General features: G+C 44.0%; 4 protein-coding genes across 5 annotated transcripts; 3 read left to right on the top strand and 1 right to left on the bottom strand.

The window, feature by feature from the left end:
* The first annotated feature begins 1,260 nt into the window (after positions 1-1,260).
* Positions 1,261-7,822, top strand: LOC4337287 (protein HEAT INTOLERANT 4). Its single transcript, NM_001419909.1, has 14 exons — positions 1,261-1,601; positions 2,211-2,249; positions 2,399-2,452; positions 2,543-2,606; positions 3,273-3,331; positions 3,980-4,104; positions 4,256-4,315; positions 4,506-4,564; positions 5,257-5,330; positions 6,788-6,826; positions 6,904-6,966; positions 7,070-7,117; positions 7,202-7,330; positions 7,422-7,822. The coding sequence occupies exons 1-14, from the start codon at positions 1,422-1,424 to the stop codon at positions 7,467-7,469; spliced, it is 1,041 nt and encodes a 346-aa protein (NP_001406838.1). The 5' UTR covers positions 1,261-1,421; the 3' UTR covers positions 7,470-7,822.
* A 1,000-nt stretch (positions 7,823-8,822) lies between these two features.
* On the top strand, positions 8,823-13,091 carry LOC4337286 (inositol-pentakisphosphate 2-kinase IPK1-like). Of its 2 annotated transcripts, none has more exons than NM_001419910.1 (8): positions 8,823-9,033; positions 9,284-9,398; positions 10,243-10,446; positions 10,642-10,786; positions 11,399-11,439; positions 11,516-11,626; positions 11,866-12,453; positions 12,598-13,091. In NM_001419910.1, exons 2-8 carry the CDS (start codon positions 9,297-9,299, stop codon positions 12,742-12,744), a joined length of 1,338 nt encoding a protein of 445 aa, NP_001406839.1. In that variant the 5' UTR covers positions 8,823-9,033; positions 9,284-9,296; the 3' UTR covers positions 12,745-13,091. The 2 variants fall into 2 exon arrangements, with proteins under 2 accessions (NP_001406839.1, XP_066165299.1); XM_066309202.1 differs by having other exon boundaries at positions 8,854-9,033; positions 9,277-9,398; positions 12,598-13,053.
* A 510-nt stretch (positions 13,092-13,601) lies between these two features.
* LOC107277463 (heavy metal-associated isoprenylated plant protein 43) lies at positions 13,602-15,257 on the top strand. Its single transcript, XM_015779060.3, has 2 exons — positions 13,602-13,992; positions 14,244-15,257. The coding sequence occupies exons 1-2, from the start codon at positions 13,908-13,910 to the stop codon at positions 14,624-14,626; spliced, it is 468 nt and encodes a 155-aa protein (XP_015634546.1). The 5' UTR covers positions 13,602-13,907; the 3' UTR covers positions 14,627-15,257.
* Positions 15,258-15,726: 469 nt separating this feature from the next.
* Positions 15,727-18,420, bottom strand: LOC4337285 (protein NRT1/ PTR FAMILY 2.13). Its single transcript, XM_015779059.3, has 3 exons — positions 18,213-18,420; positions 17,721-17,938; positions 15,727-17,349 (listed from the first exon to the last, which is right to left on the bottom strand). The coding sequence occupies exons 1-3, from the start codon at positions 18,361-18,363 to the stop codon at positions 15,823-15,825; spliced, it is 1,896 nt and encodes a 631-aa protein (XP_015634545.1). The 5' UTR covers positions 18,364-18,420; the 3' UTR covers positions 15,727-15,822.
* Between the last annotated feature and the right edge of the window lie 6,377 nt (positions 18,421-24,797).

The raw sequence follows: 24,797 nt of genomic DNA, 5'->3' as shown, positions 1-24,797 counted from the left end.
GTTGGTGAGCTAGCTAAGGTCCTTTATATAGCCCAGCGATGCATATGCGTGGTCTACCGTCGTGGACTCATGGGGAACAGGTTCTGGGCGTATTCCGACCGCCGCCGCCGCCGTTCCCACCGCCGCCGCTGCCGCTCCCCATCGCCGTCCATGCCGCCGCTCCGGCCAAGAGAAAGGCCGAGAGGAGAGAGAAATAAGGGAGAGAGAGGGGAGAGGAAGAAAGGAAGGAGAGGGAGGATGACATGTGGGTCCCACATGTTAGTGGTCCCACAACACTTTTTTTTTGTGTGAATGATATATGGGTCCCACATATTTTTTTTATTTTGTTTTTATTCTAATGCCACGTAAGCGCCACATAGGACAAAGAATCGGTCAAGACTGCCACGTGGGCGTCACGTCAGACAAAACCACCTCTAAAACCACCGAGGGACATTGTTTGCACCGGTTTCGATAGTTGGAGGATTCGATATTCCCGGTTTTGTGGTTGGAGGTTATGAATGATACTCAGGCGATAGTTGAGGGAGTCAAAGTGTACTTTTTCCTTTTAGATATAAACTGCTACTAGTAGTTAGTACTGTATTACTGTAAGCCCAAAAGTAATAATATAACGATTTTGCTATATCTCATTTGAAAGATTTTTTCTTATCTCTCACTCGATTTTCTCACTCAAATTTACAGTGTATTTTCTTGTAAGTTACAGTGTAATTTATGAAACTTACACTGTAACTTTTGTAAGTTACACTGTAATTTTTGAATCTTCACATGTAAATTTTAAATTTTGTATTTGATTTGGTCTTTTTCTTGAGGATATGGTAATTTAATGTTCATTATGGTGTTTCTTAATTGCTTTTTTCTTTTTATTATATCTATCGGATTTTAATACAAAGATTAAAAATCTGTGTGATACGATTATAAAAATCTTTCGAAAGATGTATAGGTACTCTCATAATATAATGTGCAGTAGTTCATGCAGAGGCCCGACAGCCCAACACGGCCCATGGAGGCATCCACGTTTTGAACGAGCCTGGTGGTCCCACATGTCATGGCACTAGCAATTTTGTTTTGCTTTCCACTTCCCCACGGGGCCCACACTGGTCGTCGACCATCTCGCCCTCTCTGGACCATCACACCTACCCTGAAATCCGACGGCTCAGAACCATCTTCCAAAACGGATCGGACGGTCCTCGAAGCCCTCAAGACAGCCACGCACGCGGCCCGCGCCGCCCACCATTTTCCTCCTCCCCCGCCCCCACCCCACGCAGTCCCCTTCTCCAACCCCGCTTCAAATTTGGATCGCGTCGATTTCACGCGCCGATTCCCCCAAATCGCACACACCCCCACCCCTCGAACGCATAAATACTGATCCCCAATCGAAACGGCTGCTGAAACCCTAGCCCTAGCAATCGAGAGAGAGGGAGAAGATGGCGCGTCCGAGAGGCAGGAAGCGTGCGGCGGCGGCGGCGGCGGTGGCGGAGGAGGACTCCAGCAAGCCGGAGGCTGCAGAGGCGAAGAAGCCGGCCGCGCGGGGGCGGGGGAAGCGTGCCAAGGCGTCACCCAAGCCCAAGCCGGAGACGGAGTACTTCCCCGAGAAGCGGAATCTGGTGAGGAGGAGGCTTCCCCGATTACCTGTCTCGGATGCGTGCTTCGCTTCGCTTCGTTATGCCCCGATTAGGTTGGGGGGTTTGATTGGTCTGGATTCGTTTTGGCGTTGTGGACCGCGTGGTGTATTTGGTTGCTGCTTCTGCGGCGAGATTCGTAGTGGTCGGATTAGTCCAAATGATGGTAATGGTGGTTGATGTTGAAATACGAATGGTTAATATGTGACTGGATTTGGCTGGACTATAGGGGCTCCCCATTTCATTAGGAATAGTTTTTGTGTTGAATGTTATGTTGTAGAGTTTGAGCCACATCTGCGTGGGACTGAATTGTACAGTTTATGTTCTTCTAAGTCAGTGTTAGGAATAGTTTTTTTATTGTGAAGTGCTTTGCTATATGAAACGATTACTTGAATTTGTTATCGTGAAGTTTGAGCTATTATTGGAACAATGAAAACTCACATGGGTTTATTTAAGCAGTTCTAGGGCAATTAATTGTTTGGAAATGTGTTTGATGGATATAAAAGGAACGTTTGAGCATAATCAGTTTGTCTTTGCAAACAGGCAAAATGATTACTTATAGTTTTATGGCTAATATTGTGTTACTGTGTTCAGGAGGATCTTTGGCTATCAGCATTTCCGGTTGGGACCGAGGTTTGTTACTTTCTATGGGCCTATCTATTTCTTTCTTTTTTATTTATGGCTGAGTCAATTAGTGATGCATGTTTTGACATACTTTCAACTGTGTACTATGGATATTTGCTCCGCTAACTATTATCCATATCCGGGCCTCTCATCTGCAGTGGGAAAACATTGATAAGATAAAGGAGTTCAACTGGAACTTTGAAAATTTGGAGGTACGATGGGCAGATAGTATTCCAATACTACTCTTTTTTTATTATCACACTTGCTTTCAGCATGACATAAGGTTTCCTGTTGGTGAGCAGAAAGCACTAGAAGAAGGAGGGGAGCTTTATGGGAAAACAGTTTACTTGTTTGGAAGCACGGAGCGTAAGTTTTCATACTCGTGCTAGTTTTAAAATTAAATCTCCAGTTCGTGATACATATATTCTCCTACTGGCTTGCTAGCATTTAGTAACTGAACTAAACTGATTATATTAGCTTGTTTTTTTGTGTACTTTATGACATATAACTTGAAGGCCTGTTTTGAATGGTTTAATTTCACAGAAATAGTTATTCCCACAAGAACCATGTTATTTTTCTTTTTTGACGTTCCTGACAGGCCTAAATATCAAATCTATCAGTTTGTTTGTTCCCCTGAAATTCACTAATTATGACTGCAGTAGCACCCTGAGAAAATTATATATTTCTCTGAACTTAGATGCACATTGTTGTAGATATACACTTGCATGTTTTTGTCATTACTGAAAGATTCTCTGGACATTTCCAACAATGAAATTGTCCCCTTTAGGACCATACTTCTATTTATTTCTTATGCTGTTTTTCCATGTCAATGTTCGAGTTGCTACTGCCTTTCCTAAGTTGATTGGTATCAGCATTTATTTGTTTTACCATGTGCACTTTAGATATGTTGGGTGTTGTCGTGGAAAAATGTTTTCTTGTCTCTGATATTTTCATTTGTTCTTGGGATGTGCCAGATTGTTTAATAATCATCGATACAGTTTATCTGATTAAATTGTTTTTGCTGACATGCAGCTCAACTATTGGAGGTTAATGGTGAATCAAAGATAGTGCTTATTCCTATAGTTGTTGCTGTAAGTTCGCTTCCATTCTCTTGATATGGAAATTTGCATGAGGAAACAGTCCACTTTAGCAAATACTCTTAAATCTGAACATTTATCTCATGCTTATGCCAACTCAACATCTTATCCCGTTTATGCACCATCGCTAACAAGTTGATTTTACTAAGGTGACTATGTTTGTACTTCCTACCTCTGTCATTTTTGAAAGATGCCAGTACAAACATAGTCACCTTAGTTTCATAAAAGCCAATGGGACTAATTTCCTTGGCGCTGTTTGGAAGAGCTAGCTGCAGCTAGCCAGCCAGCAGCTACAGGTGCTGCAGCCTGCCAGCAGTAAGCGGCTGCTTCCTGCAGCAGCCAAATACGCTGTGCCGCAGGGCTGGGCAGGGCAGCACAGCATAGCCTAGAACACTGCAGTAATGGCCTACCCAATGCCCCCTTTTTTTTTTATCACACTATTTTACTCTGGAATTTGTTTGTTTGCTCTTTAACCCTAACCTCTTTAAAATTGAGTATACAGTGCAATTTGGAAAACATTGTTTGGATACTTTATGGTTACAACGTCATTGGCAGTTGACTTGTTTATATATTACTGATTTTACTATTTACTTGCCTCATGTTGAATCTCATTTAGCACTTGCTACCTTTTCTGTGCTGCAGGTTGACTGCCCTTTTCCTCCCTCAGACAAAATTGGCATAAATTCTGTCCAAAGGGAAAATGAAGAGATAGTGCCAATGAAGGCCATGAAGATGGCCTGGGTGCCTTATGTTCCGCTGGAGGATCGGTACTCCCATACTATTAATTCTGAACAATATTTCTTACCATTTCTTTTGAGAACCTGTATCCTTACCTTGCTCCCTCATTAATGGCTTCTGTTTTTACCAATCATCATATGCAGCTTTGTGTTTTACTCATTCTTTTTTGTTGGTCTACAGGCTTAGTAGGATTGACAGTTTGAAAACAAAAATATTTACTCTTGGCTGCACCCAGCGGAGGTTAGTAATTCATGCTTTTTCCCTCCTTACTCGCGATTAATGCTTTATGGCATTTCTGGTTCTATTTTATTTTTGTTTGTTTGTTGGAACGTTATCATCCAGAAGCATGCAACATAAATTCACTGTTAACATCTTTCCCTAGATTTTTTTCTGACTAATTCTAGAGTATCCTCATTTGTATGTTTTGCAGGTCTGCGCTGAGGCACCTCAAAACTGAGAGAGTCAAATTGTTTGACTACTGCATGCCATGTAAGCTGACTTGGGATTATTTCTGTTGGCCTGTTTTGTGTGTACAAATATCTGTTTTCATAGGATTCTTTGAGTGCCTGTTAACTTGAGTGTGGTTCCTTGGCTTGGTCCAGTCCAATTGCAAAATATCCTGCAAGACATCGATGATGTCTTAGTTAAATGGTTGCAATGTCAGTATGCCATGGGATAAGAAGCTTTTTACTAGTCATTCTTTAATTCATTTCCATTCTGTTTCTGTATGACAATTTGTTAATTTCATTGGAATGGGTGAACGCTAGATATATTTACATGCTATTGCTGCCATGCCTTTTGACTTTGATAAGCTTTTTAGCTGGCTTATTTGCCTGCGTTGGATGGTTAGTACTTAATTTTAATATAATAATTTGATGCCATTTACATATCCTGTGTTAACTTAGGAAGGCACTTCTTTCCAGCTATGTAACATTGTCTGTAGTGAGCCAGTTTTCAGTGTTGTTTGTTCCTTTAATGTTAGCAATTGTGGCACAAACATAGGCACACTGTGTAAGTCTTGTTATAAAGTGTGTGAGCATGGCGCAAGGTCAACAATCATGCTCAACTGGTTGATCAGATCATTTTATTTACATTGTTACACTTATATGATGCAGAGTGTTTTATGAAAATGGCTGAGAGTGATGTAGTCTGCAAATGAATCTCGTTTAATGTTGTTGCAGATTATATGCCACTGAACCCTCCCGAAGACGAAGATGATACAGTTGTCAACATCATATATCCCCTAGAACCCCCGGTAATCTTCTCTTAGTGTTTTTTGTTATTCCAGTATTGCCTAATAAATTTTCCTCAACATAAGCTATTAGTTTATTTTATGGAGGTATCTTATTAGTGCAAACCTAAAATATTATGTGTAATGGGCAAAACTAAAATAAATTTCTTGGATTGTGATCTTAATTAGGCCTATATTTGGGATTCATTAAGTCAGCTAGTCATTTTAGGGAAGAGCCCAGATGCAGCTGTATCTTCTCCACTGCTATAAACTGCATTGTTAACCTGGGCACCTGGCCTATGTGAGAAGATAAAATTTATCGTGTTTCACTGTTTCCTGCAGCTAAGAATTGATCTTCTCTTATTTGTATGCATCTCTAGGCTGCTTGCATCCATGTCATGATTGCCAGTTATGAATTTGTGTTCTTTTGTCTGTGGTGCTTCATTTGCCTTAGCTTGTGAGGTCAAAACCAACCCACATGCTGCTGGTTCCCCTTGCCTACTTCTATGAAATCGTGACTTTTGCTGCTGTCATTTCTCGCACTAGCACTCCTGCAATGTTGTATTGTTGTCACCCTCACTATTTTCAGTTGGATGCTTCTGAAGTTTGGTGTCTTGTGTCTGTTGAGTCAGGAGATGTGTACTTCTTTATGCTTCATTAATCTGAAAAAATATTTCCTATTTTGGTTTATTTATGTGTGCTTCTAGTTGCCTCTGCATGCGGACTATTTTCATCTTTAATTGCTTCTGTGTGCTGATTGTTTTCCTCTACGATTGCTGCTCCAGGATGATTATTTCCTAACTGCTGCCACATGCTTATAAATTCCCTCTTAATTGCTGTTGCATAGACGTACTGATTGTTTCCCTCTAAATCGAATAATTGCTGCTTGCTGGGCTGGCGTTATGGCATTGCTTAGTCTGTCAGCATAATTGCATAGGTGTACATGTGGTGTTTTCATGCCACCTACACTCAAGTTTGACCGGTAGGCAGTTGTGCAATCATGTCAGTCTTGATCTTTCAGGCTGGTCACTTACAGGTTGTTTTGGTTTGAGGAATCACCACATGAAAACCATCTTGGACAGGACGATCCATCATAGGATCATCCCACAAAATCTGAGGAATGGCTCCATTCCTCATCCAATAGCTTAGCATTTGCTTTTGAGGAATGAGGTGATGGACAAACCCATTTCATTCCTCGAACCAAACAGGATCACTATTGAGTCACTGGATGGAAGCTTAGTTGCAGTGTTTATTTCCTGCTATTGATACAAACATTTCATTGTTCTGAAGCGATAATGTAGCCTGAGTCACTTGGTTCTTAGCTGATATAAACACTGAAGTTATTATGTTCACGTAGATGCCTCCAATGTTGATATTTATTAGATTTACTTGTATTGCTTATGTTCACCTAGATGCCTCCAATGTTGATAACGTAGCAGTCATCAAATTATTTTGTATTCACATTGTACTGCTTATTGCAGATAGTATGTGACTTCGACTGGGAGATGGATGATTACGAGGTTTGTACTAATTTGGTTGTTTTGCTTGATGCTTCCTATGAAAGGCACCTGCATTGAGTCATTCTGTTGCAATGCAGGACTTTGCTGATGAGAAAGTTAAAGATGAGGTGCTACCAGAGGATGAGAAAGAAAAATTTAAGGTGCATCTTAATTTTTTGCTTAAGCTGTCAGAAGAATAGTCAGTCTATAATAATTACCTCACTGAGTACTCCTTCCTAACTGCTGACACATTTCTTTTAACAGGAATTCATAAAGGAGAGGGTTAGAGAAAGGAAAAGAGAGCTAAAACAGGTCATAGTCAAACGAAATGTTAATTGCCTTCACCAGATACTTTAATGCATTCAAGTACTAACTGTTTCTCCAAATCTTATGCAGGCTAAGGAAGCAAGAAAGAAAGCTATTGATGATATGGACCCTAAGGTCAAAGAGGCATTTGAAAATATCAAATTTTACAAATTTTATCCTGTAAAAACTCCAGACACCCCTGATGTAAGCAACGTAAAGGTATGTGACATTGCAGCTCAGGTGTATCTTGGAACAGTTGATTATGCATATAGTTGTCTTGGCTTTAACTCCTGTATCTACTGTATTGCAGGCAAAGTACATCAATAGATATTACAGGCATGCACATCATCTGATGTAATTGCATCCTATCTTGAAATGAGCTATCCAACTTGGAGAGCTGACACCGAAATTTTGAAAGCCGTGGGAGAGATTCCTGGCGACATCTTCAAATTGGGTCTCTTATAGACCCGGGGTGAAAACTTGTTGCACCTTAACTCTGTACTGCAGTTTTCGTCAGATCCTGCCATTCCTTAGAGTATCGCTTCCTTCGGCATTCTTTTTTGTTGTGCGTCGTGTAACATTCTGGGAATAGATTATGTAACCATCAGGCCGTACATCTTGTAAGAGCAAAACAATTGGTTTAGGAAAAATGCTGATTCCTTTCACCGTCCTGTGAAGGTTGCTTGGGTGCAAACCCCTTGATTTTGTCTTAACTGGTCTTGCTTGACATGCTATATTGCTGTTTGTAGTATCCGTGGCCTGTCGAGCACCGATCTTCCTCAGCTTCGACCTCGCCTCCCCTCGTCTAACTTCATTGTTCTTTTTTTTTTCAGATAATGTTTGCATTGTTCTTTTGAAATGTTACATTCGAGTGTCTTTTCAAATATTCCTATGTAAGGGGATCAATTAGTCCACGTAAAATGTTGAATCTGACTCGGCAGTGTAGGTTCCGGCGTTTTTTTCGTTCGATGTTGGTTTGGCGTTGAAATCGCATGATTTTATGATTATGATTATTATCAGAGAGATAAAGCTTTCTCATCCAAGTAGAAACTTAGAATTTGCCAGGGTTGAGCCGAATGGGCCGGTGAAACCCAAGTTAGCAAGCTACAGGCCCATCAACATTCGGCCGATACCATCACCACCACCACCGTTACTCTCTCCCCCAAATCCCCAAATCTTCCTCTTGACTCGTCGGCGCGGAAGGGCCTGGCCTGGCCGGGATGGGCGGCCGGCGGCGAGGCTGAGCGTCGGGCGTGGCCCCGCGGTGGAGCGGCGCGTCGCGTCGAGGCGTCGGGCGGTGTCTAGCAGCCGGTCTCGCGGCGCATTGGGCCGGCCCCGCGCGGTGGAGCGGCGCGTGGCGTCGCGGCGTCGGGCGGGGCTAGAAGCCGGTCTCGCCGCGGCGCACCGGGTGGCCGGCCCCGCAGGTCTCGGCGGCGCATCGGGCCGCGCGCGCGAGCCACCAGGAGCCCCGGCGACATGCACTGGGTGGCGCATCGCCGCGTCGTCGCGGCGGCGGGCGGCGGGGCGGCGACGCGCCGCCCCGGGTTCAAGCGGGGATGCGCCCATCGCCGTTCGTTGCTCGAACAGATCGACGGCGAGGATCGAAGCGTGTGGTGGCGTAGCCGATACGCGTCGTGAGCTGGCGAGCCACGTGGGCCCGCACCGCGTCCACGTGGCTTCCACTTTCCCTCCACGTCTCCTCCTGCCCCTTGCTAATCCTTCCTTGCAGGGGAGGGGAATCTGCCGCTTTCCTCATCGTCGGCTCCACTTCCACTTCCTCTTCCTCCTCCTCGAGGACGAGGAGGAAATTGGCAGCTGGAGGCTTGGAGCGCGCTGCATCATCCCGCCCGCCCTGCTGCTGCGGCGATCGCCGGAGCAGGGCTGCAGGGGATCCCCACGGCCGCAGCAGCTGTTGTTATCTGGTAAGCAACTAAAGCTCGCTATCTGCTCGACGGAATGCCGCACCGACCAGGAACCAAGTGTTGCTTCTTTCTCGCTTGATCTTCTCTTTGGTAGATGAGTAAATGAATGCACCTGCACTTGGACTCGAGTTTGCTGTGTTACTCGGCGTTAAGCAGCAATTTTCTGTTCCTCCTACTTCGTTTTTCGCCTACTATTCCTCCTTACTTATTTTGAATAATAGACCTTGAACTCATACTTGGAAGCCTGCAGATTCTGTGTGGGGATGGAGGTGGTTCTGCATGAGGGGGATGCCAAAGATTGGGTTTACAAAGGAGAAGGTGCAGCGAATCTAATCCTCAGCTACACTGGCTCGTCACCTTCTATGGTATGCATCGAATAGGTTCTGCTTGTGTCATTATTGGTTACTGACCTATAGTCTCCCGTAAATCGGCGAATTTGATGCATGTGCTTCAAGAAGGATGTTTTACTTTTGATGTTCTGATGATTATAGCTATGAATGTTTGGGTGTCTGGGAGGCGACAGTAGTTCAAGCTCTTTTCATGAGATGTTTTGGATGGTGTTTTATGAGGTGATCTGGAGATGTAGCCTTGTGCTTGATCTAGCTAGGACCCAGCAGTTGGTGTCTAGTCGTTTCTGTCCTAGTTTAGCTAGCTGTTTTTATTTTCCTATAAGACTCTGTTTGTTTGGCTTTCCTCACAAAGCCGGTTTAATGAATGCCTGATTTCCCCCCAAAAAGATGTTTTACCAACTTTGATGCAACGCCCAGGGATGCATGTCCTATGGCCAGAGCTGCACTCTTGAAATGGCAAATGTTTGTATATGTAAATTAGAAAATCCCATACAGCTTTCATGTAGTCAAATAGTTTCACTTTAATATTATATAATTCAAAAGAAAATAATCTTAGTTGTGTGATCACACAAAAAGAAGGGGTGGTGGCGGCGCCATCTTAGTTGTGTGATCTGCCTGCCCGGTCTAGTTTTGTTTTTTTGTTCAATTCCTTTTGCTGTATTGCTACAACATTGTTGTTTCCTGTAATGGAAAGAGGGAGAGCAAGGTTCTTCTGTTTTTTAAAAGAAGAGAGGAAAAAGAGAAAATAATCTTATCTTGACTTGGTTGACTAAAATTTTTAGTTTGTGACCAAAGTATTATGTTTCCCTCGTATGATATGTTTACAGGAAAAATGTTTTGATGATGTTTTCTTGAACAGCTTGGCAAGGTTCTGCGAGTCAAAAAGATTCTAAAAGACAAGGGACAACCGGCACCAAACTGTATAGTCTTCTCAAGTCATGAGGAACATCTGTGGGGCAAGATCCCAGGATTGTTGGAATCTGTTAAAAATGATTGCTTGCCACAAGCCTATGCTACAATTGTTATGAGCCAACATTTGGGTGCCAATCATGTTGATGGCGGGGTATGTTTTAAATCCAATTATTTAATGTTGTTACGGTGATATTTATTAGAAATAAATCAACCAACGTTTTCCAATTTAAAATTCTTTTGCTCTATAATTAATGGAAAATTCGGGTTATTTGAAAATACATCCTTGATTAGATAATTGGATCCACTTGACTAAAATGAATAAACGTGGTCTCTTTTTCATGTTCAGGTCCGTGTACGTGTGTCTAAGAACTTTTTCGAGCTTGCTGGAAAGAATGTGCTTGACAACCGTCCTGCATGGAGAGTGAATGCTAGTGCAATTGATGCTGGAGCTGATTCTGCTCTTCTAATTTCTGACCACACATTATTTTCCGGTAAAGTCTTGGCGTTTCAATGTTATTTGAACGCTTCATCTCTTTCCCTTTTGAGTATAATGTGACTCTTGTTTGTACTAAGAAAGAGCAAATATCAGTTAGGTCTGGTGATCTATTAACTCTTTATGATATAACATTTGCAGCAACACTGTTACTCAGTTTATTATTTCTATTTGCATCACATGCTTTAACCTTATTTGTTTGTTAAGAGTGGCAAGTTTGTAATTTATGGTTTTCTAGTCTACAACCAAATAGATAGGATCAAGATTGGTAAGCCCAACTTTCTCCATGACACTTGTGAAACTTGGGATATGTTTGGAAGGATTCATACAATTTATATTTCTCAAGATTCTCCATTATTCTGAAACATGGAAAGAATGAAAGAACCTGCTTGTTTTTTCGAATTTCTAGCTTAACTCTGATCTGTTCCATCCGCAAGAGCTTGTTTCCGTCCTAAAATTGGTAGTTGGTCCAAAATTGATTAGTTTGAATGATTAAAGATGATTCGGTAGTTTTTTACATTGCGCCATTGCTAAATTATTATTCGTAACTCGCTGCTAGATTTTGTTTTTTAACACTATGTTTGTTTTTGGTAATTTTTCTAAACCTCAGGTAATCCTAGAGGAAGCAGTTGCATAGCAGTGGAGATAAAGGTACATTTTGAGCTTTATTTATTTCTTCACTGTTCATCTTTTGTACACATTTCTTTTAACATGCTTTGCCTTCCAGGCAAAATGTGGATTTCTTCCGTCATCTGAATACATATCGAAGGAGAATTCTATCAAGAAACAAGTAACACGGTATAAGATGCATCAGCACCTAAAATTTCATCTGGGAGAGGTATGTTGGTTTTGGGTACCAGATTTTGATTTCACCGCAGCCATAATTTTGAGTACTAAATATATAATAGCACACTACTCTTTTGCTCACTGAAAGACAACAAACTACTCTTCTAGCTGAAACAGATATTAATAGATGCTTCATATTCATTCTGTCACTCTTGGAAGTTGCAATGCTATATCATCCCTTTTGCTTTTCAAATCAGCTTGGTTCTAAACATATTTTTAAACACATTTCAGATATCGAAGACAAGTGAATACGATCCCCTAGATTTATTTTCTGGATCAAAAGAAAGAATACATATGGCTATCAAGTCATTTTTTTCAACTCCTCAGAACAACTTTAGAATTTTTGTGGATGGTTCTTTAGTTTTTGGTGGCATGGGAGGTGGCGCAGATAGTGTTCATCCTAATGAAACAGAGAAATGTCTTGAAGATCTGAGCAAGGTTACTGGCTTACAACTATCTGACTTTATTGAGCTCCTGTCAGAGGCAATCTTTAAGTCTGGAGTGTTGGGTAAACTTTTAGCCACTCAAAAACTGGATGATCATGACATCGAAGGGGCGATTCATCTGTACTATAACATCATTTCTCAGCCTTGTTTGGTATGCAAAAGTATAACTGATACAGAACTTCTGCGCAAGTACTCCACCTTGCATTCTCTTCCATTGGACAAGAGTGAGAAGATTGTCAGGGACTTTCTTATCTCTGCTACTGCAAAAGATTGTAGCCTAATGATCAGCTTTCGACCAAGACAGAGTGGAACAACAGATTCTGAGTACGATTCTGTATTTCTTGATTCAGTGAACCAAAGCTATGATTACAAGGTATTGATGTGATATGTTTCTTGTTTGAGAAGTTCGATAAGTCATCTAGTTCCTTGTGGAACAATTGTTTTTTTCTTTCTAAAAACTCTTTTTATTAATGTTTCTTTCCCACCAACCCATTGATTTGCACATTTGTTGTTGCAGGCATATTTTATTGATCTGGATGTGAAACCCTTGGATAAGATGGTACATTACTTTAAATTGGATCAAAAGATAGTCAATTTCTACACTAGAAATGGAGAAGTTGGGGGAGATCCACGTGATCCTCCAAAGGGATGTGGCCCTAGGTGACACAAAGGTTCAGCTCCAAAGGTTCAGCTCCAACATTGACGACCTTGAAATATAAAGGGCATAGGACAAGTGTCTGTTGTATCTTGGTGATTGTTGTGTTTCTACAAGTGTGCATGTCCAATGTGCAGGTTCTCCTCCCTTCTAGGGAAAACGTGTAAGAGAGTGGTAGTTGTTGTAGTACATCCTGTATACCGTGTGGTTTGCCTCAGCAGTAGGCCGAATTTTCAGTAGACAAACATTAAGAAGAGTTAATAAACTGTATACTGAGGCATCCACGTTTACCTTGGAAATCTATGATAAATTCCCGTATACTCAGCTTGCTGTGAATCTGTGATCTGAGTTCTGACATCCTAGTGCGGCCTGGCAAGTTAGTCGTTTCTGTACTTTCTTTTCCGGAGTATTTTCAGTGTAGGCGTATTGTGATTTTGTTGCGCTAAATGTCTAAAATGAGGTCATCCGAATGCAGAAAGTGTTTCTTATTCTTCTGATATTGCTTGTCTATATATGCAATATCTAGGCTCTAGAATGCTAAAGGCTGTTAATTATGTATAGGTATAGCCCATGGAGTCATGGATAGGTTAAAGTTGTTCTAACCACCAACATCCACAGAGGAGACGTGGCTGCGTATTGCGAGCGCAACACTAACCTACAAGTACGAACAGTTAGGAATTGCAGTTAAGGTTCGTTGCCTACTTGCCTACTACCAACCAGCCGTTAATCTTGAAGAAATGTCCATATATGACTATACTGAAGGACACGGGACACCTGCTTGGCATCACCAGACACCAAGTGAAAAATGTGAACCGTGTTCTATAAATGTAGAGTAGCGTGAAAAATGTGAACCGTGTTCTAGAAATGTAGAGTAGCGAGCTAGAGAGTTGTTGATGACAAATTGGTAGAGCTAGCCAATGAAGAGACGCATCAAGGAGATACTTCTACTCGAGGAGTTGAGCTACCATTCACTGCCACCTGAAAGGCTGAAAGGCAGCAGTATAAAAGCCAAGCAAGATATTTGTAGGCTGTAGTTAGTTAGCTCGATCAAGGACCGCGGCAGCAGAGCACCCGCTACACCGGCATGCACGGCTCTGCCGTCGTGGAAGACTCGATCTACACGGATACGTAGCAGCTAGGGGAGAGCTGAGCTCTCTCGCACCAGTCCGTCCATGTCGAAGAAGACGGTGCTCAGGGTGGACACCTCCTGCGACAAATGCAAGCGCAAGATCCTGCAAACCGTCTCCGGCCTCCAAGGTACTTTTTTATCATCAAAGAAAATACTATAATTTTAACTTATATCTAATTGTATTTATATTATTCTTTAAATATGACGAGTAGTCAAATATTATGTGATAAGTCAACGATATCATATATATATTTTTAAACAAATATACTAATATGAAGCATTAACAGATCGAAGAAACAAGCAAATGAACTGTTGATTCTAAATTACAAAGTGCAAAAAGAATGTGAAGCATAGTGTGACATGTGTCCATGTTGATCAGGTGTTGACAAGATCGATATCGACTCGGAGAAGGGAACGATGACGGTGACCGGCAGCGCGGACCCGGTGGACGTGATCGAGCGGACGAGGAAGGCCGGGAAGCGCGCGGAAGTCGTGACCATCGGGCCGCCGCCGGCGTCGTCGTCGTCGTCGTCGTCCAACCCGTCGACGGAGCAGCAGCAGATCAAGAAGCAGGCGCCGGCGGCCGAGGAGAAGGTGTACACGGCGGCCGCGGAGAAGAGGGCGCCTGAGCCGCCGGCCACCGTGTACGTCCACTACATCCCCGCCTCGACGTGGTCGGCTCCGGCGTGGCCATCCTACGAGTACGACCAGAGCGTAGTCTACCACCAGCAGGATCCCCCTCCAGCTTGCTCCATCATGTAACTAACTAAATAACTATATACTCATCGTTTCATCATGTAACTAGATCGATCTCGTGTGTATCCTCATTAGTGATAGCTTCTTATGTCGATCACATCTACTGGAAATTTAGAAATTAATTAATTATATCATGATCAAGATTCAAGAGCATGAAGCCATCTTGCTAGATAGTGCTTCAGGAGGACGGACGGCCTCCTGCAGCTGGCATCTCACTCTGACAGGCCGGCGCTGGAGACGAATGGAGCCGGTGACATCGACCCAGACGCCGTTGGGTGCACCGTACCTCAGCATGGACGGCCGGGATGCGGCCAGCTCTCATCATTCTGATCGATCTTGCAAGAGCATCTTCATTACTAAACTTAATCACCGCGGACGCGGACGACTGCAGACTGCAACCAATCGGCGTCGGCGCCGTCCACGCCGGCGGAGCAGCAAGAGATGCCGCCGGCGGCCATCGTGCACGTCCACGATGTCCCTTCGTGGTCGGCGCCGGCGAGGCCATCCGCCATCCAACGAGCTGACCCGTACTCGATCATCATCTTATCATCAGAGATATTCAGATCATGCATGCCATTTATGATGTGAAGTAAATCTCGCATGCATCCTCATTACTCACCAGTGAAGTCCTTGCATCTGTCGTTTTTCAGATGGTGTTCTTGGGGTCATCGTTTCAAACTCCGACCCTCCTTGGGACATCTGACAGCCGTTGGATCATGCCATTTGCGGCCCAGATAAACGGAAAATTATTCAGGGCCACAGCCTCCGGCTCGGTCAGTCACGATATTATTGCTGGTTTGAGGATTCGGAGAGTAAATCTCCGAACCCTCTTGGGATATATGGCTACGGTTCGATCAAGCTTATGCGTCCCAGATCGAACACAGGAAGTCGATCCCCTTCAGCTCCATGCCTCCATCGTACAGCAGACTACGAAGTACTCATCAGATCATAGTATCATCATACAAGGCATCTGATAGCCGTTCGATCACGGCCTTTGCGGCTCATATAAGCGGTCCATTTGTGGGTACTGGGACTACTGGGTAGCCATGTCAGGCACGTGACAGGTTGTATGGGCTTTTTTTTATATGGGCCGTAAACGCGATGCGTCCAGTAGTGGCAACTTTATTATTAATCACACCAATAATAAATCGAATTAATTGATCATAGAGTGATCTACCGTAACCAATCTTGCTAGCTACTGGCTAGTGCTTCAGGAGGACGGCCTCTGGAGTGGCCGGTGGCGAGTCCTCGGCCGCCACCTCTGGCTCGCCCTTGTAGCGGTAGAAGTAGGAGCAGACGAGGAAGTAGACGAAGTTGATCGCCGCGAACACGGCCATGGCGTAGTAGAAGTGGTCCAGCTTCCCGGCGTTGATGTCCTCGGCGACCCAGCCCTGCCCGCCGCCGCGCCGCCTCGTCCTCGCGTTCACGACGTTCACAACCGCCGTGGCCAGGTAGCTGCTCGCCCCCTGCGCGCAGTAGAACGCCGCGTTGGCGAGCGTGCGCATCTGGTCCGGGAACTCCGTGTTGTAGAACTCCATCTGCCCGATCATGTTGAACGCCGCCGAGACGCCCATCACGGCGAGCTGCGGCGCGAGCACGAACACCGACATCGGCGACGTCCCGCCGTTGTCCAAGGCGGAGGCCCGGCGCCTGCGCTCGACGACGGCCGCGACCACGAGCGCCAGGCCGCTGATCGCCACGCCGACGCCCTGCCTCTGCAGCACCGTGATGCCGCCCTCCACCCCGGTGACGCGCTGCGCTGCGCGGGCGACGAGCAGATCGTAGACCGGCACGAAGAGCACGATGGCGAGGTTGAATATGGCGGCGATCGACACGGGCGGGATGGTGAAGCTCCTGCCCATGTGGAGGTCCATGGTCAGGGCCTGCAGGAACGTGTAGTTGGTCAGCTCCGCCACCGAGATGAACCACATCACGCCGGAGATCCACACGGGGACGATCTTGACGAGGCACTTCACCTCCTCCACCTGCTGCACGCTGCACAGGCTCCACGGCCTCGCCGGAGATCCGTCCGGCCGTATCTCGTCGGCGTCGGCGGTTACAATGGCCGCCTTGTTCAGAAAGCTCAGCTGCAACGTGAGTGGGAGCTTGAAGACGCGGCTGGTTCCCGTTCCAGCTGCGACGACGACGGGAGGATTGTACAGAACGGCCTCCTGCTGCCGCGCGTCGCGCGGGTGAGGCAGCGTGAGCCTCCGCTTCCGGCACGACGCGACGACCACCCGCGCGACGCTCGAGAAGATGCTGCCCTCGGCCGGCACGCGGACGTACAGCGGCGTGCCGGCGAGGAACACGGCGAAGGTGGCGGCCACGAGCGCCGTGGGGATGCCGAAGCCGAGGCCCCAGCTCACCTTGTCCTGGATGTACGCGATGAAGGTGAGCGCCATGAACGAGGCCATCATGGTGACCACGTAGTACCAGTTGTAGAAGCGCTTGAGCCCCGCGGGCTCCTCGGCGCGCCGTCGTCGCTCGTCGGCTTCGTTGCTGCTGCTGCCGCTGCTCGCGTCGTCGTGGTCGAACTGGTCCGCGCCGAACGGCAGGCTGGTCGGGTTCGCGCCGCCCGTGGCCACGACGAGCAGCGCCATGCCGATGTAGAGCACGGCGCGGTGGAGGCCCGACGGCCCCGCGCACGTGCCGGCTTGCCGTGCCACGTCGCTGCACGACGGTGGCTTGAGCTGACGGATCGTCGCCGATAGCGTGATGACCACCATTGCCTGCATGGGCGAGAGGAGATCACGGATAAGCAGCCATTAATTTCGTCTCTTAACCTGATAAGCGAGAGATGGATGATGAGAGGGGACTCCAAACTCTCCAGAACATTCCCTCGTTAATTATTCGCATATTATCCGAATAGTTATGAAAATATTTTTAAAAAAATCAATAAAATTGATTATGACAAATTAACCTATATTCATTGCATCTTATATTTAAATTAAATTAAATTTTATATGTTTCTAAATAAATTTATCTTGTTTATTTAAAAAATCATAATTATTTGAATGACATGTATAAATAACAAGATATATCTTTCGAGAATTTTTAAATAGTTTTCTGATGGGTCATGGATGCAATGCTGATCACTTACAACAAAGGCGGCGACGGCTCCGAACAAGAGGGTCCAGAACCTGCCGCAGAACGCATCGGCGACGAAGGCTCCGACCACCGGCGAGAAGCTGTAGGTGCCACTGAAGACGTTGGCCACGTTTGTTGCGGCATTCGGCTTCATGTTGTAACGTTTGATGAGGTAGTTGGTGACGGGCTGGGCGAACGCGTTCAACGCCATGGCGATTGCCAGGTAGAGCCCTGCTTCCACGCACACCAAAAAGCATTTGGTCATTAGCTCACAAAGCAGCACTCTTAAATTGTTCTTGCTTTTTTAAAAAACAAAACAGTGGCTCAAATTTTGAACTTATCATGAACTGTAGTACTACCTCTGTAAAAAAACAATTTAGTATTGAATGAAACATTTTTTATATTCAGATTTATTGCAATAGAAAATATCTCGTTCAATACTAGGTGGGTTTTTTCGAGATGGAGGGAGTACGAATTCATGAGCAGACAGGAAGGAGAGAGAGACCGATCATGAACCCGACGGCTTTCCATCCTCTCGGCCTCCGCGACGCCCTGCCTCCGGCCTCATCCACGGCGAGGCTGGTCGTCTCCGGCTGTCGCCGGGACGCGCTCGCCGTGCGAGCCATGGATGCTGCTGCCCTTCCGCCCTCACACATTTCCAGTTGCCAATGTGGCTGATTACTTCTGTTGACGTGGGTGATTTGAATTGAGAGATGGACAGATACAGCGGGCGCTGATCCCAGTATTTGTACCCGCGAGCCGCGAGAAAAAGTAATCAGGTGTGGTTTTCCCTTGTTTCTCCTGGGCTAGATCGGCACTGTCTCGTGTAATCCTCTGTTTCGTTGACAGAAAAATGAGCCGGGTGACTTTGTGAAAGAGTCAAATGTCGTCAAATTTCACTTGGTTGGTACTGTTGCATGCAGTTGTGCATGAATGATTTTTTTTTCCTTTTATTGATCGGAAAACAGCTGAATAAACTATCTTTCCTTTTGCGGCATGTGGATGTGTACCTTTTTTCCCGGAAGAAGGCTGTTAGCAGTATAATATGAAGGTTTAAGTTAGCCTTCAACCTGAAGAATTCTGTTAGGACATGTCATGTAATTAAGTATAGGAACTAGAAGCAGCCCCATCTCCTTCGAGGAACTAACGTACGTTCACTCAGATACATAGAACGAGTCTTGGTAATTATTAACACGAATCCCATATTACCATTCGTCTTCTGGAACGTGTTCGGAATGGATATGTATAAACGTACTTGTGACTTGTGAGTGCGTATGCACTGTAAAGTCCAGCGGGATCAATTTTAAACCCCCAAATATCACGTCCCTAACGAGCCGGTCTATATTCAAATGGGATGATACATCAGGGAAGACGTATCTGTGAACGGAGCAACAAACGTCAATGCTTTTGTCTTCTCTCTTCTTCGCGTGTGAACGTGTGATCCGAACTCCGAAGAAACACGCCTTGCGCACGACGGTTTCGCCGGCCGCGCGTTCAGGAGTCACGAATTCACGATCATCATCTAGCGAAAGCCGAAAAGCTGCTTGGTCCTGGGAACTACTGGAATGTGACAGCAAGCGGCGCATTTTGTTAATGTGAGATGTGAACCATATCCTCCTTATCTGTCTTTATTTAATAAAATTGCTTAAGTTTCAAAAAATAAGAAGAAGATGTGAACCATGTCATGTGAAATCAGTGATCCCCCGAAGCAGGACTGCAGGAAGAACAGTGAGTGCAGAGAGCCGCGCAGCCACTGCTAATGGGCGCGCCCAGCCGCCCCCGCGGTCTCCTCCTATAGTACAGTACTAGTACCACCTACTACTACTATAATTACTAGTAGTACTACTACCCTATTTTACACAAATTTTACATACATGTACATAAATTAAATTTTATGTACAACAGTGTAGTATTACTACTAGTAACAGTATAGTTGTAGTAGTACTACTACTAGTAGTATAAAAGTAGTAGTAGAGGTAGTAGGCAGTCCTAGTAGTAATAGGTGGTACGTATGTAAAGTATGCATATTTAAAAAACCGAAAACAAAAAAAAAACACCACGTGTATATAAAGTTTGTTGTATACACGTATACAAAGTTTATATATATAAATACATACATATTTAAAAAACCGAAAACCAAGAAAAAAACACCACGTATACAATTTTTTTATTCGTATGTATACAAACTTTGTATACGCATGAATACAAAATTTATATATATGTATATGTTAAAAATCGAAAGAAATAAGGGGAAAAACCAGGAAAAAACAAAAAGAAAAACTGAAAATAAAAAACGAGAAATGCACCCTTAGACTAGAGGCTTGATCTACTAGCGCTTGCCCGAATCCGCTGGGGTCGCTAATTTTTTTTAGATAATGGGAATTTATAAAACCCGGCTTCTACACCAACGGGGGTGTATACAGCCACAGAAAATCTGACCAAACAAGCTCAGTTCATACACACATGTTCACAAACAAAAGGATCACAAAGGCTCAAGCACCTTACATAAAACTAAAAGAGCACAAAGACTTCCAACGCCTTTCAAAGTGAAAAGACCTTCCAAACAAACTAACGACCACATTACTCCTTTAACCGCTTTCTCATGTTCCATCCATCTTTACCAAAGAAGTGCATGATAGATGTCTCTAACAGTTTGCATCCTTCTTTCATCACATCGCGCTAATCTTCTTTAAGCAGCAAGGACCATTGTCGAGCCCAATACGTCCCCCTGAAAATAACCTGCAAGTAAGAGTTAAAATTGGAGCCATTGAAGACCACATCATTTCTACAAATCCACATTACCCACAACAACGCCGCAATCCCTATAAAAATTTGGTGCTTTAGCCTAGATTGCAAACCCTTTAGCCAAATCCCAAACATATTAGCAACATTGTTAGGCGGATTTATCCCAAATGTTATAAAAAGGGTACTCCAAACAAATCTAGCAACATGACAATCAAAGAAGAGATGTTGTATCGTTTCATTGTGGTTACAAAAACAACACTTAGTGTTGCCCTTCCAATTTCTTTTTGCTAGATTGTCCTTAGTGAGAATCACTCTCTTCTTTAAAGTGGGGGACCTCCACCTCCCCCACTTTCACCCGGCCTGCACCACCATTCCTCTCCGAGCTAGCAGCTCCCCCCTTCTCCTCTCCCTTTCTTCCCATATCATCCATTTTCCTATCAAAAGCTGGACGTTGTGACCTGAATCCTCTTGCTGACCCTCTCCCTGGTCTTCCTGCAAAACTGCTGCGCCTTGGGCCAAAACCACGAGCCCCTCTCAGGCGGTAACCATGCCTCTACCACCTCTGACCGAAGCTACCCTGCTGCCCAAAACCATAGCCCGGATCAAACCCCATGCGACTTCCCTGAAAGCCTGTTCCAAAACCTTCCTCCTCCTCCTCCCTGAAGCTACCTCTTTGCCCCCAATCTTTGTTGCTGCACCCATTGTAATCATCTTTCCTCCTTGCCATCCCTCCCTTCCGAACCTCCTTCTTCTCCTCTTCGGCTCTAACCTGCAGCTCGCCGCCTACACACAGACCCCCTTCTTCGCCGCCTCTTTGCCTCCCTAATGGGGAAACTGTTATAATCAATCGAGTAAATGTTTATTTGATTATTCTATGTTAATTAAAGGATTATAAAAAAATATTAAAAATATTTTACAAGATGATTAATATATAATATATCACTTTACAAATATGTAGGCTCAAATTCAACTTCTATAAATTATAACAAACATAACAAATTAACACAAACCGTATATACAACTTGTAGAGGTGAAGTGATATATTATATATTAATTCATATTGTCATCATTTTTAACAACATAGGGATTCTAACAATAAAACAACTCACGTCATATCATAATTTGAGTTATTTTGAGATAGAGAAAGTATATATATATATATATATATATATATATATATATATATATATATATATATATATATATATATATATATATATATATATATATATATATATATAACTGCTTGATATCTTAAGGGTTTCAAAAGTGTTTTTGAAAGACCAAATTAACCCCAAAGTTCTTATCTTTCTTTGACGTACGTAACAAATTAAGCTCGATCTTATGCTTAACGGTCAGAATAATATTCAACTGAGATCATCAAGGAAAACGTGTATATTAGAACAGCGCAACGAATTAACGTCAATGCTTAGTCGTCTTAGCATGTCACGAAGTCATCCATCGCGCAAAAACGTTTAGGAACAGCAAGCGCATGCAGAGATCGGCGTTTTTTCTTGCGTGTCGCCCGATCGAAGCAGGAAGTCCAGTGTAGTCCGTGCGCAGAGCCACCGCGACTGGATGGTAATAAGGAGAAAGAATGATCTAACTTAACGGAAAAAATCAGATTCTGGTTTCTAGATGGTAGTACAGGTCGATCAATTGTAATTACCTCTATGAGATTTTGTGGAGTTGAATGTTCTAGCTCCACAAACCTATAAATCTGGATGTTTAATTTCATTAATATCATTTAAATGAATCATCTTATTTTCATGATGAAATATAAAATTTTAAAACACTATAATTTAACACATAAATTTCAAATCAACTGTGGATTTAAAATATGAAGCTACACCAAACAGAATAGCTATGGTCGCAACCGTGATCACAACCGGTCTTTTACAAAATTGGTGTGCATGCACACACGCACGAACTGATGCACTTTCTCGTATTTGGTACTCCCTTTCAGATTATAAATCTTTTTGATTTTTTTTGAAATTAAACTATTTCAAGTTCGATTAAGTTTGTAGACAAATATTGTATTATTTACAATATCCAATTAGCTTCATTAAATCTGTAGTTGAATATATTTGTCTTGGTTTAAAAATATTATTATTATTTTATATAATATGAAACAAATGGAGTAGTGAATTTGATGCCAAAAATGAGCAACAATTCAACCCCACACCGAGAGAATACTTCATCAGCATAATTCATCACCGGTCACTTCTTGTTGGTTAGGCTCCTCGACCCGTGGAACAGACCATCCGAATTTCTTGTGATGCTCCCAAATTCCAAACGCGGCGCCTACCAAGAAAATCCCCGAAAGCTGCACACCGAAGGCCCTGTACTCCCATGATACGCCGGGCGAGAGGATGCTGAGGAGCGCACACACGATCCCCTGGGAGAGCGTGGTGCCTACGAAGACGACGGAATCCTCGAACGCCATATACTTTGCGATGACCTCCGCACGATCACGATCAGAATCCGGCGCTGCCGCCGCCGCCTGCATCGTCTTCGGTTGGTAAGGCTCCTCGATCTGGGAGACGCAGACAGACCATCCAAATTTTCTGTAATGATCCCAAGCTGGAACCACGGCTCCGATCAGGAAAATGACCGAGAACAACAATCCCAAGGTCCGGTGATCCACTGATATGCTGGGCCAGAGGAAACTGAGGAGCGCACACAAGATGCCCAGAGAGAGGGAGATGACTGTCAAGACGACGGAACACGTCAGTTTCCCACGCATTGCTCCGCAGCTTGCATCAAACTCCATTGTCTTTTCTCCTCCCTGCAGATCAGTCATAATAACACCAGTCAGTACAGTACGTCCTCCAAGTTCGCCTAGTATACATTGACGGGCCGGGAGCCGGATATATCGAATCCGACACGGCTGGGAACCGCATCGACTCCGACACGGATGCGGTGCGGCTGGAAAAGGAATTTCGTGTAGATGGGCAGCAAATCACCACGCCGCTGTATGAGAGCAAGTATAATACGTAGTAAGAAAGTTTAGCCGACCGTAGTGTGCCTATAGTGGCAAAAGTAGTGAGGTGGCAGGAAAATGAGTGGAGAGAGGGAGGGAGCAGGTGGCTAAATAGTCGACGACACACTCCCTCCCAGGCGTAAGAGGCAGCACATGATTAATTGAGTGTTCGAGAAGGACGGGATTGAGGAGACTGAGAAGATGCGTAAAATGAGGTGAGCTATTAGTACATGATTAATTAAGTATTAATTATTTTAAACTTTAAAAATGGATTAATATGATTTTTTAAAGCAACTTTTTTATAGAAATTTTTTACAAAAAACACACCGTTTAGTAGTTCGGAAAGCGTGCGTGTGGAAAACAAAACTATCTTTCTCTCTTTCTCCTGCGCTCGAACGCAGCCTCGTCAACATGATTGTGGGGTCCACGTGAGGTCAGACTAGTTGCTTTCTTATGAAAACGAGTGGACATGAAGAAAGAGGCAGAAAATTAGAAGAAGAAGATAAAAAAAAGCATTTAAATCTGTGGGTAGATGATGTAGGCCGTGTTTAGATTTAAACTTTTTTTCTTCAAACTTTCAACTTTTTCGTCACATCAAATATTTAGACATATGCATGGAGCATTAAATGTGGACGAAAAAAATCCAATTGCACAGTTTGCATGTAAATTGCAAGACAAATCTTTTGAGCCTAATTACGTCATGATTTAACAATGTGGTGCTACAGTAAACATTTAATAATGATGAAATAATTAGGCTTAATAGATTTATCTCGCAGTTTATAGGTGGAATCTGTAATTTGTTTTGTTATTAGTCTACGTTTAATACTTTAAATGTATGTCCGTATATTTAAAAAAAATTTAGCACACGAACTAAACACAGCCAAAATAGCTAACTATTGTACACAATAAACCCTCGTTAACCTAAATCTAGCTTATCCTGACTCCCCCAAATGTGCTTGTTCACATGGCGTTGTCCTAAGTGATCATCTTTGGCGTAATGACATCCAAATGAGCAACTTTCTGCTTGTCCATGGCGGCAGCCGGAGGAGCCACGGCTTGTGTGTCGGTGGCTTGAGGAGCCACTCTGCTCGGCATGTCGGTGTCCACAGCAGCCATTTTCTTCTCGCTCACAGCCGGAATGGTGGCGGCCGGAGCGATCACGACCAACTTCTTCTCGACGGGCATGGACGCATGGTGATGTCCAAAGCCAAAGGCACCTCCTTTTCATCGTCCTTCATCGGCAAGTCGGCGCCCGGAGCGAAGCAGAGCTACTCGATCTCAACATGAGAGACCTAAACTAAACTTATTCCGTACAACACCGGTGCGCACCCCATCACATGGGCCCACTTGTTCTTTACAGTT

The sequence above is a fragment of the Oryza sativa genome, chromosome 4 (genome assembly GCF_034140825.1).
Source record: "Oryza sativa Japonica Group chromosome 4, ASM3414082v1".
Lineage (NCBI taxonomy): Eukaryota > Viridiplantae > Streptophyta > Magnoliopsida > Poales > Poaceae > Oryza > Oryza sativa.
Note: the sequence above shows the minus strand (reverse complement) of the source record. Positions and strands in the feature narration are given on the sequence as shown.